Source organism: Dermochelys coriacea, chromosome 13, assembly GCF_009764565.3.
Source record: "Dermochelys coriacea isolate rDerCor1 chromosome 13, rDerCor1.pri.v4, whole genome shotgun sequence".
Taxonomy (NCBI): Eukaryota; Metazoa; Chordata; order Testudines; family Dermochelyidae; genus Dermochelys; species Dermochelys coriacea.
In genome coordinates, this window is record NC_050080.1 from 26347779 (window position 1) to 26360676 (window position 12898).

The following is a 12898-nucleotide window of genomic DNA, read 5'->3' on the forward strand; positions in this document are numbered from 1 at the left end:
TCTGTATGGAAAATATGCTAGGACCCTTCTGTATGACGAGCGATGGCCTCTCCGTTATGGTATTGGAGATGGTGTCCTTAGGGCGATTTGACTCTTCCTTTCTGTGTTTTCTTTTGTCCAGCCGGGTCTCCTGGTGGGGGTGCCAGGCATGATACAAGGGATGCACAAGGCACATCAGTTACATGGCAGGTAAGAATATTTCATATGGTTTAGCTCTGCACAGAGTGCACTCTACTGAAAGGTGTTGCAGGATAAAATGCCCACTTATTCCAACTCGTCAGCTGCTCATGCTGTAATCTCCAGTCAGTGGCGGATTCAGCTCTAGTGTGGGTTCCACGGCCAAGGGTCTTGCTGCTGGCAGGGCCCTGTAAGCTCCACCCCAGCTCATCGTGGCACAGCACTCTCTTGATATTCTAGGATAGGCTATTGATTCACTTTCCTTTGGAACATGTTGTTTTCCAGGTCTCGCCCTTTGAAGTGCAGCACTTTTATAGCACTTTTTGTCCCTAGTGCACTTTACAAACACTGGCTGGGGCTTTCAGAATTTCACACATGCAATCACAGAACTGATTTGCATGTGCAGTTATCACAGATGTGTCTTCTGCAGTTGCATGTCTGTGGCCCAGTTTTCAGATGACCCGAGCACTTCAACTCTCATTGAATTCAGTGGCAGCTAAGGTCACTTGAACCCTGTGAAAACCAGACCACAAACTTAGATAAAAATCTAATTAACTAATAGAACAGATTGATTTTGTTTCCCCCCCACAAAAGAATGTTTGGCCAAAACAAAACATTTCATTTTGGTTGACGTTTTCTGGGTTTTCGACAAAGAAATGAAAATTGAAAAGTCTGGGATCCATCCATTTCTCTTTGCCATTTGCAGGGGAAAAATAACCGAGGAATTGAGTATAAAATGAAAAAAATGTAATTTTTCAAAAACTGTTTTTTTTTTTTCTGGTTTTCATTTTCTCAAAAAATTCTGCAAAAATTTTCAAATGAAATTGTTTCCCTGCTTCATTCAAAAATGTTCATGGAAATTATTGTGTTTTCTGATCAGCTCTACTCAGTTAATCCTCGCATCCACCCCTGTCCAGTAGATCAATAGTATTACCTCCATATTATAGCTGGAGCATGGAGGGGAGGTGTTAAGTGTTTTCCCAAGGCTACAGAGGGGTGCAGTGTCTCAGTTCTGTTCTCTGGCTGCAACAAAGAGACTTCCAACAAAACATCCTGACTGTACCCCTGTCCTAGCCCCAGTGCTAGTCCCCTGAAGATAGCTCTGCTTTTACTATGCTCCATTTCAAATGCAGATTTCTCTTTGTGTTTTCTCTTCGCCAGACTCCCATGGTCAGAACTGTTGGGCCTTGCTGCAAACATTGCTCAGGATGGATTCAATGTCACGCATGACTTGGGTGAGCGCCTTAACGCAGCAAAAGGGTCTTATGTGATGTATGCCAGGAAGTTTTTCCTCCTGCATACGTTAAGGAAGAAGGGGACTGCATTTATGTGTTTGGAATGTGAACGGGAGTTAACTTCCAGGAATTTAATGCTCTTCAGACAGGGAAATGCACTGTGTCAGGGTTAGAAATAGAGCTAGACCTGAACAGCAGAGAATGAAAGATCCAGAGTGGATCTTTCCGAGGTGGACTCTGGTTTGGGCTGATCTCTCATTTGAAATAGCATGTTGAAAACATGGAGTCAGATCCTGCACTATTGGAGTCTCTGGGAGTTCTCCCATTGTTAGTGCGGGTGGGTGTAATGCAAATCCACGTATCTGTTTGATCTAATCTGTCTTGTTATTGAGGCACCTCTCACCCTAATGTTCAAATACATCTTTCCCATAACTTTTCAGTGTGGACACTCCTATACTAGCATTAGACTTTTCCTGAACTGAAGCTGGAGTCCTGATTCACTTTACACTGGCACATTCACTAGAACAGGGCCCCTCTGCTGGGGAGGCTGCAGATGGCCAGACTGTGTCAAAAAGGGTCTGTCTGCACTGCAATTAGACATCCATGGCTGGCCCGTGCCAGCTGGCTTGGACTTGTGGGGCTCAGGCTGTGGGGCTATTTAATTGAAGTGTAGATGTTTGGGCTCAGGCTGTAGCCTGAGCTCTGGGACCCTCCCACCTCGCAGGATCCTAGAGTCCAAATGTCTCCACTGCAATTAAACAGCCCTGCAGCCGAAGCTCCATGAGTCTGAGTCAGTGAGCACGGGCCAGCCACAGGTTTGTAGTGTAGCTGCAGTGTAGACATAACCAAAGAAAGCTGACCTGCTGGAATGGAGCATGATGAGGGTTATGGAACAACTTCAGTCTGAGGAGAGATGAAAAAGACTGGGACTTTTGAGCTTGGAAAAGAGACGACAAAGCGGGTATATGCTAGAGGTCTATACAGTCTTGACTGGTGTGAAGAAAATGAATCAAGAAGTGTTATTTACTCCTTCACATAACCCAAGAAGTAGGGGTCACCCAATGAAATGAATAGGCAGCAGGTTTAAAACAAACTGAAGGAAATACTACTTCACACAACACACAGTCAACCTGTGGAACTCATTGACGGGATGTTGTGAAGGCCAGAACTATAAGTGGGTTCCGAAAAGAACTGGACAAGTTCATGGAGGATAGGTCCACCAATGGCAATTGGCCAGGATGGGCGGAGATGCAACCCCATGCTTTGACGTGTCGCTAGCCTCTGTTTATCAGAAGCTGGGCGTGGATGACGGGATGGATCACTCAAGGAGTACCTGTTCTGTTCATTCCCTTCTGAAGCATCTGGCATTGGCCACTGGCAGAAGACAGGATACTGGGCTAGAAGGACCATTGGTCTGATCCAGTATGGCCGTTCTTATGAGCATTGGTAGCGGGCAGGGACAGCACTTATATTGGGCATTCCTATGGTGCCTCTAGCAGTAGAGTTCTTAGTGCAGGGGTGGGCAAACGTTTTGGACCGAGGGCCACATTGTGGTTGCAAAACTGTATGGAGGGCCAGGTAGGGAAGGCTGTGCCTCCCCATACAGCCTGGCCTCCACCCCCTATCCGCCCCCTCCCACTTCCCGCCCCCTGACTGCCCCCCTCAGATCCTCACACCCATCCAACCCCCCTGCTCCTTGTCCCCTGACCACCCCCTCCCAGCACCCCCTGCCTCTATGCAACACCTCCTGCTCCTTGTCCCCTGACAGACCCCCCCCAGGACTCCCACGCCTTTCCAACACCCCCGTTCCCCATCCCCTGACCGCCCCCCCCAGAACCTCCGCTCCATCCAAGTGCCCCCTGACTGCCCCCCAGGACCCACCGCCCCCGGCCCCCTTACCATGCCACTCAGAGCGGCATGTCTGGCAGCCGTGCCACCCAGCCAGAGCCAGACACGCTGCCGCGCTGCCCTGCAGGAGTGTGCAGCCCCGCCGCCCAGAGCACGGCCTGCACGGTGGCGTAGCTGTGGGGGAGGGGGCTAGCCTCCCTGGCGGGGAGCTCAAGGGTCTGACAGGGTGGTCCTGTGGGCCAGATGTGGCCTGCAGGCAGTAGTTTGGCCACCTCTGTCTTCATGGATGGAGGTCAAGGTGCAATAGGCCAGGCTAGGAGAGCAAGAAGCAAATTAGACCTCCTAGTGCCAGCGGCTCTACTAGTCCAACTCCAGGCAGGGGACTTGCACACTTACGCTTGCCTTTATGTTCATGCATCAAACACTCTCCGTGCACAATGTGGGAAATTGCAATATGTGCACTGAAGCGTGCACCAAAAATGCAGACCAATGTGTCTTTCCCAAAGACACACAGCAAATCTGTGGCAGATCCTGGCAATTTTGACCCCCTAATCCAAATCTCACACTATAGCCACAAGACAACCCATCTGCTACTGTTGACTGGTCCATGATGATCCTATTGCCCTCATGATCTATGACTATCTGTCACTTTTCAAAGAGGGCAATGGATGGGAATCCCTCTCACGTTCATGCATGCGCGCGCGCACACACACACACACACCTCTTAACAAACCAGCGAGCAGAATTATACAGGCTGCAGATGCATCATTGGCGGCCATCTTCTTCAGCTGGTCTCGCAGGTGATCTGAATGTCCTAGGTGGTTTCCTCCTGTAATACTGCTGTTACCTTTCTTGCTACAGCCAGAGCTATCACTGAACTGAAGGAGCTGAACTACTCTGACAAATTCAGAGAGACTTTCCTTCCAGACGGCCAGCCTTTGTTGCCTGGAATGTTTGTGAGGCGACTTGATCTAGCCACCATTTTGGATCTGGTTGGCTCAGAAGGGGTCTCGGCCTTCTATGGTGGAAACCTGACCCAGGAGATCATTTCTGAGGTGAGCTATGTCTGTACTTACCTGCGCATGGATTATTGCATAGTTAGTGCAACCTAGCACAGATAATGGTGCCACTAGCTGTTCCTTGTTTTAAATGTGGATGCATGCTGAGGGTGAGCCGTAGCTAGTTTTGACTTGAGTGATTAAAAATAAAAATTTGGTGCTCAGTTTTTCTCCCTCCTGTGTGTAACTCCATTGACTTCAGTGGAGTAAATCTACTTAAACCAGGATAAGTAACCAATGAGGCGGCATCGTCACCTATGAAAATGAAATCTACTCTTTCCTCTAACGAAATGTCCCAGAGAAACACAAGAAAGGATCTAATTCTCTTAAATTAGATAGGTTTTTACAATGATGTCTGTAGAACCCCATTAATCCCTATTACATTTGATAGGACTAGTCTGTAAGGATTGAATAGTTAAAGTTTTGGAGGAAATTTAGGTCCTAGGAAAAGTGCTGGAAGGCCTTAGAGAACAGTCCTCCATTTGGCCACTAAATGAGGCTACTAACTCTTTGCACACCAAAAAGCTATTGGGTGGTAATGATTTTCAGTCAGTAACAGCTTTGGATGTATGTGAACTGGGGACCTTGAGGCGAAAGTCCTCACCCATGAAGACCCCATTCCCTGAACCTTTTCAAAGCATCTGAATCAGAGTCACAACCATAGTTAATGTAGCCAAATTTTCCCTGGGGAGCACTGATGTGGTTTTTTGTAAGTTACTGTTCAGGGAGGTGCCCGTGCTACCCAGGCCTTTGCCCATACTCGCAATTCATTACACAACTGCTCTGCTTTAGTTTTGATATGTTAGTAACTTCTAAAGACAGGAGATTCCGGCAGTCCTATAAATACAGGCTTGATTTATAAAGAAGGGAGCATTATCTTTTGGTTAGAACACTGAACTATGAGTCAGGAATTCTGGGTTTTCTCCTGGCCCTTGCCATTGCCTTACTATGTGACCCTGCGCAAGTGACTTAGGCACCAACTTTCAAAAGTGGCCTCTAATTTTAGGTGCCCCTAACTTTATATAGGGCCTGACCTACCATGGACACCTGCATCCCCAGCTGAGGTCAATGGGATGTATAAATGCTTAGCACCTCTGGAAATCAGGTCAGAGGGTCTAACGTTGGACAACCAAAATTGGGGGCTCTTTTGAAAATATGGGGCTTAATCGCTCTGTGCCTCAGTTTCTCCATCTGTAAAAGGGGGATGGTAATCAGGGCTGTTGTGATGTTTAACTAATGCTTTGGGATTCTCAACAAGCAGCACTAGGGAAGCAGCGTGTATTATTATTTGCCAGGCTGATACCCAAACAAGTGGTCAGTATAGCCTGTGGTCTCAGAGCCTTTCCTCAATGACTCATTCAGTTATTCAGTCACCATCTTGGACTGCTCTGAGCTGCATTCTACTTGCTGTAACGAGGCTACCATGTTCAGAAAGTTCTCTGTTGCCCCCTCTGGTTCGGCAGTGCTACGGTAGGAAGGGAGGTCTGAAGAAAAAGAACAAAGATGAAAAGTTCCAGTTTCTAAGTGACTTCATGTTTAAAATTGGTGCACTTCAGTGCTAGCTTACACCACATATTATGGGATTGCCCTGTGATCCATTTTTTCTGGACTGAGGTAAATAGGGAAATGTCTTTCTCTCCACCCCAGTGGAAGTGCAGGCAGGCCATACCATCCTAGGCCTAAACAATACATCTTGGAACCCCAAATCCTTGGAAAAAAATGTGGGCTGCATAGAGCTCTGATCAGAGCCAAATGTTTAACTCCACCTGGTGGAAGTCCTAAGTGCACTCACCTATCGCAGAACGAAAAGGAGTACTTGTGGCACCTTAGAGACTAACAAATTTATTAGAGCATAAGCTTTCGTGAGCTACAGCTCACTTCATCCGATGAAGTGAGCTGTAGCTCACGAAAGCTTATGCTCTAATAAATTTGTTAGTCTCTAAGTTGCCACAAGTACTCCTTTTCTTTTTGCGAATACAGACTAACATGGCTGCTGCTCTGAAACCTATCGCAGAACGGTACTCTAACTTGGGGAGCCTGGCGGCAGTGGAACCAATAACGGTTTGCCGTAGTCACAAGCAAGATAAGTGTATGGATGTAGGGTCCCCATTTCTGGAAGTATCAGAATAATCAATTAAATTGCCCATCAGTAGGACTCCGTGTCTGTCACGGAGGCTGCTGAAGTCACGGATTTCATGACTTTCTGTGACCGACGTGACTTCTGCAGCAGCCAGTGGGGCTGACCCTAGGGCCGACCAAGCAGCTGGTTCCGGGGCCACGTACACTGGCTGCTGCTTGGACAGCTTGGCCCCGGTGACCCACCTGAGTAGTGGCCGGTGCGGCTGGCCCTGGGGACCACCCTAGCACCCACCCCAGCAGTGGCCCCCAGGCCCTTCCCACAGCAGCAGCTCCCCAGGGCACCTCCTGCAGTAGTGTCCTCCAGGTGCCCCCGGGCAGCAGCAGCCCCACTCCCCACCCCAGCCAAAATTTAGTCAGGGGTATAGTATAAGTTATGGATAGGTCAGGGCTGTGAATTTTTGTTTATTGCCCATGACCTGTCCATGACTTTTACTAAAAATATCTATGACTAAATCGTAGCTGTACCCATCAGGTAACCTTGTGTTTTGTAAAAAGAACAGGAGTACTTGTGGCACCTTAGAGACTAACAAATTTATTAGAGCATGAGCTTTCGTGGGCTACAGCCCACTTCATCAGATGCACAGAATGGAACATATAGTAAGAAAATTATACATTATAATATATATATATATATATATACACACACACATATATAGAGAAGGTGGAAGTTGCCATGCCACATGTACTCCTGTTCTTTTTGTGGATAGAGACTAACACGGCTGTTACTCTGAAACCTGTCCTTGTTTTGTAGTGCTCCCTGAGATCATAGTTCCAATGTATCGCCTCCCTCTCTCCCTTTCCCCCCCTCTCCTCTCTGTCCTATCATTCCTCTTCTATCTTCTTTTACTTAGTTATCAGGCTTTTCTTAGGTCTTTTTCTTCCTCTTCCTTTTCCCAAAAAGGAATAATTCTGGAGATTAACATATGATCTTTCTTTACAGAGAACTCCAGACTGGGGCTGAATTGCAAAATGACCATTGTTTCGCAATATAGGCAAATCTTTTTAACCCATCAAAGATTGTTTGTTATATTTTACTCTTTGCCTTTAGTAATGAAGATGTTTGATCTTACTTATCTTGTTTTAAAATCTGATATTGACTCTCTACTCCAGGTTAGATAGCTTTCTTATCTTTGCTATTTTTGTTATTTTATCATCTGTGTTAAAATAAGCGCTAAAGAATAAATCACATGCACAAAAGCTGCACTTCCAGATTTCACTGGAGAGTGGTGATCCCTGCCCTATGACCCTGAAAGTTATTCCTTCCCAGGGTTGCATTCATTTTGCAAGTGCTCCCAAAATGCCATGGCCTGAGTGTGAAAAGCTGCTGTTTGTAGAGTAATCACACAGAACTTGCAACAAGTTCTTGGGCCTTTCTCTATATCTCCAAGAAGGGGGAACAGTTCACATCTCTATGCTGTGCTAATCCCTTTTTTGTTACCCACCCTCCCCGCAACACTGTGCTGCTGCGGAAGTGCAAAAAAGTGGCTGCAAGGCAAAGAAAGGGAGCTCTGTAAACAGGAGTAAAGCAAAGGATTGGGAGCACAGAAAAATATGCCAGGCAATAGAGTTTTAAGCTCCTGGTTAAAGCCTACTCTGCACAGAAGAGGAAAGTGGTGAGCTCACAGATAAGCTTAATGTGGTTTGTTCTTCTGATTGAACAAACGACATTTAAGATGTGTAGTCGGATAAATCTGTAAGACACCGGATCCCTTTTTCCCCTCCTAATGCAGAAAGGCACAGGTGGGAAGAGTGTTGTTCTGGGAATTGGATATGACCTCTGTTTGTTTATCTGATACCTGCTTCCCTTTGCATATCATTCACACTCCTTTTGCCTGATGAGCAGCTGCTGAATTCAGTTTTATGCTGGTGTAATTCCACTGGGCTAGAACCTCAGCTGGTGCGAGTCAGTGGCCAAGTGATTTCAGTGGCGCTACTGGAGTGTAACGCAGTTGAATTAGGGCCTTTATCTTTTGGGATGTATCTCTTGCTTTGTGCAGGAAGTGGGGATTAAAACTATGGACCGTATTTTCAAAGGGGGCAAGCGCAGGTGGGAATTTGCACTGCTTGGGCAGACGAGATGATGCTTACACATGCTGCGCTGCATGTGAGTGCAAATCCTGACTTGCACGTGCCCTTCCGGCTCTTTGGGCTCTAGGTGAACGTGCCCCGCATGGGAAAGCATTAACTCTCCTGCTCCTGTACTTCATCTGTTAATGGCTCCACCTGAGATGGCACTTCTCGCTACGTTGAGTGCTTCATTATGAAAAACTAGATCCCAGAACTGCACAGTCTGCTTAGTCTGATTTTTGGGGTGGAAAACCAAATCAATAGCTAGAGCAGCCATGGGCCTGAGTCTCGGACCGCATCCTACACTGGTGTCACGCCATTGACTTCAGTGGAATGACTCTCATTTATACTGATGTAAGGGAAGGGAGCCGGGCCTGTGTGTGTGTCGTTGGAAGAGACCGAGGGTTTAGTGAGTACACACACTCAGACTTTAAGGCCAAAAGGGGCAGCTATCATCTGCTCTGACCTTCTGTAAAACACAGGTCATGGAATTTCGCACAATAACTCCTTTAGTGAAGAGAGCTGGGGATTAAGCCCTGTCGGTAAGCCCTCTTGAGCCCCAAAATTTGTATTTGAACTAGAGCATATCTTCAAGAAAGGCATCTGGTCTTGAGTCAAAGATGCCAAGTGATGGAGCATCCATCACATCTCTTGCCTTTCTGTCTTTTGTACTGACTGTGATGGATTTCCCCGGGTACAACCTGGAACTGGGGTACCGCGGAACTGTGGTGCCGTGACAAGCTGCAGACTGCTTCCGGTCCTGCATTTACACAGACCTTTACACGGGCAGGGGCACACCCAGCTGCACTTATATGAAGGCTTCTCCCCCAGTTCTTCAGCCTGGGACCCCAGAGCTGTACTGTCTTGCCCTGATCAAAAGCCTGACCAGTATAAGTTTATTACCCAGTCTGCCCCTCCCTCAAAGTGGAGAGGACAAAGTACTAGTTTTTGTTCCTGAGCAGATTCCCTTATGCACTTCAAGCTAATCACACTGTTGTAGGTAAAAATATAAAACAGATTTATTAACTACAGAAAGATAGATTTTAAGTTATTATAAGTAGTGAGTGTACTGATCAAAGCAGATTACCTAAGAAATAAACAAAAGCATAATCTAAGCTTTATGAACTAGATAGGATTTGAATCAAGCAGAGTCTCACCCTGTTAGCTATATAAACAGATTATAGCTTTTGTATACAGAGACAGGAATTCTTCTGTCCTGCCTGGGATTCTTATTCCCCCAGTTCAGTCTTTGTTCCTCAGATGTTTTCAGGTGTTGTGTTGTAGGGCGAGTGAGGCCAAGTGATGATGTCACTTCCCCCTTTTATATCTTTCTCCAGCTTGCTGGAAAGATCTTTTGCAGATCACCTTCACTGTTTAAAAAAATTCCATTTTCTTCCCAGAACCAAAACCCCACATCCAGACACTTCCGAGCAGAACCAGAGCTGAACATTTCAGGTCATGCCTGTCTCTGCAGTAGTTCTGAGGCATAATTCATTAATATTTGTCAAGCACTTTGAGATCCTCGGATGAAAAGCACTAGAGAAGAGCCAAGTATCCTCATTATAATGATGTTACTGCAGAGGTATCTAACGGGCTCTAGGGCTGAGATGCAGGCCTCGTTACTCCATGGGATAGCTTTGGCCAAGTGATATGTGCAACAAGCAATCGGTAGGAGGAGTTAAAAACAAAAGGAGCCAGATGTTCCTCTTTCACTGGCATTGCTAGAGAGGAGAGGAGACTGGGAAATAAACAGGAAAAGAACCAAGGATGAAAGGAGAGAGAACTCTCTTATGCTGCAAGGAACCTGGGGGAAAGGTCTCTTTTGAAGAATGAGTAAGCAAAGTGCATGCTCCGGAAAATGTGAGAAGGAAGACTAAAGGCAATGGGCCAGATTCATCCCTTGGGTCACCCCATGGAAGTCTGCAGAGCTGTAGCAGTGCCTGTCACCCCGTCACGCCAGAGAGAGAGAGATGCAGAGCTGTTTCATAGTGTCCATCACATAGGCATGCTATAGGGGCTGGGCTACAGAACTTTTTAATGTGTTGACACTTGGGCATAGTGGGAGGGACCACAGAGGTTTTTAGTCATAAAGGATGGGATTTTCAAAGGAAACCTAAGGCAGTTAGGCACTCAGATTCCATTGAAATTCAATGGCTCCTAACTCCCTTTGGCTCTGAACACCACAGCCAAAAATCATAATAAGAGGTGAACTGGTGTTTAACCAAAGTCGGAAGACAATGCTGTTTACTGGGATGGCAGGCTGACTGCAATAACTCATTGACTCGGCTGCTTTGGTTTGTTCTACCTTGCCCTTTTGTTCAGGTCCATAACTATGGAGGAGTTCTGTTAGAAGAAGACTTCAATAACTACAACGCCCTAATGGAGAATCCAGTCCACACGGTGTATCAAGGTAAAGTGTCCTGACAGCCCTGCCTCTCCGATGCACAGGCTGCTACATCCTATGGCATGTGATAGCATCAATTAGCAACTATAAATCTGAACTGCTCCCCCAAACCAGGGGAGAAATGAGTGTGAGGCAGCAAAGCCCACTGAGCTGTAACCCCGTCAAAGTACAGGCTTGTGTCCGCAGGGTACAGGTCCACCTAGGGCATTAAGACTGTCCCAGTCACCTTCCTGCTGCAAACTAGTGACTGTGATGCATCTCAGTAAGTTAAGGATGCTTCCAGCCTTTGACACAGGTTCATGTTTTCCTTGACAGAACAAGCCTGTATACTCTGATCCTCGCTTGTGAGATATTAGCAAGCCCTCAGATAGCTTTGGGACTTGTGAAAGCAAGTGATGACATTTTGATGTAACGTCATCACACAGAGCTGCAACTTGACCACGTGTTGATGCCATATTGTATCCTGATGTAAGCCAGGCCATGTCATAGCCTATGAATTTTGTACAGCTTGCAAATGGCCCTTAAAGGTGGTCTGCAAAGGGGAAAAACACAGGATTATGCCCTTTTGAGCCTCTTTATGGTGGATAGAGAAGGCCTGAAGAATAATATTTTTTCCTGTTTTTCTTTTATTGTAAAAATAACAGAACTGTGAAATCTGGTCATTCTGTTTTGCTGGAGGCCTTTCTCAGAGGGGCCACACATCCCTTAACTTCCTCATCCTTTAATTGCAGGGGAAGGATGTTGAATCTTTAACAAATGACCCTTTCTTCTTTTTTTGCTCATTCGGGCATTTGAGACACAGGTTTCTTAACAAAAACAAACAAAAGGTAAAGGGCCAGATTCTCAGCTAGTATAGATCAGTGTATCTTCATTGGAGTCCGTGAGGCTACATTGGTTTGCAGCAACTGGCAACCTGACTCAAAGAGTTTTAAACAAACTGAATACAAATCCCTTCCCTCACACTCAGTTGTCTTTTACTTCGTTGGGTCTGTGAGGTCATAAACCTACAGGTTCACGAGTCACCCAGAGTGTCTTTCACAACCTCATCCCCTAACATAGACAAGATTTGAATTTCTGATATAAGAATCAAGCAGGAAAAAATCCTTCCAGGTCGTCTTTATCCATCAAAAAGGAGAAAAATGGGTCATTATCCTATTGGAATAGGGTGGCTGCCACTCAAGTACCCCCTGGTGGCCAAGTGATCACTCTGTAGCCCCCTGGCTCTCATTCTGCTAGCTCAGTTTCCTTTCTGGAATACCAGCCCCAAGGCTACCTCCCCAGGAACCTACCACCAGCGTTACCACCATTCCTCTGTGATTCCTCTTCCCCGGGCACAACCTGCCCCAGTCGCTCCTCCTGTTTCTACCCTCTGACTGGCCTTTAGAGCCCAGGTGTAGCTCTGTCCTCTGTCTCAGTTGGGCTCACCTGCTCTGACACAGGGGAGCTGGGCCTGGTCTACTCACAGGGACCAGCTACCCTGGGACACCTGTCTTTTAAGAAATCTTTTTCAAATCTCCTATAATTACCTTCCCACATTTGAAATGATAGTTTTCCTTTCCTTGGATCACAGCTCACAATAAAGTGTTAAAGATAGAACAGTCCTATAAAATCTTGACAAAGCAGCTTCTAATGTGAGTAACTGTATTCCTCTCCTCTCACCTTGACAGGTCACCTTGTTTTCAGCCCTCCACCTCCACATGCGGGTCCTGCATTGATCACAGCTCTAAATATACTGGAGGGCTTTAATATCACAAGCCAGGTAACCAGGGAAAATACCCTCCATTGGATAGCAGAGGTAAGTCTGGGCTAACCACTTGGCTAAGTTTTCTGTGTTGATGTAAAAGGGCTTTATTTGCCTAAAGATTGTGCAGAGAATTTACATAGGTAACTCCTGCTGGTGTTAATGGGAAAACAGCCTGCTAAGATTTAAATCTGGGCTTTGCCATTATACCAGAATATGCAGGTACCGA

General features: G+C 46.3%; 1 protein-coding gene across 1 annotated transcript in view; it reads left to right on the top strand.

The window, feature by feature from the left end:
* Nucleotides 1–12898, top strand: part of GGT7 (gamma-glutamyltransferase 7) — a 51396-nt gene that overhangs the window by 18703 nt on the left and 19795 nt on the right. Inside the window, 5 exon segments of the mRNA XM_038370392.2 lie at nt 122–189; nt 1339–1412; nt 4122–4315; nt 10847–10934; nt 12596–12723. Coding sequence (XP_038226320.1) covers nt 122–189; nt 1339–1412; nt 4122–4315; nt 10847–10934; nt 12596–12723 — 552 coding nt within the window.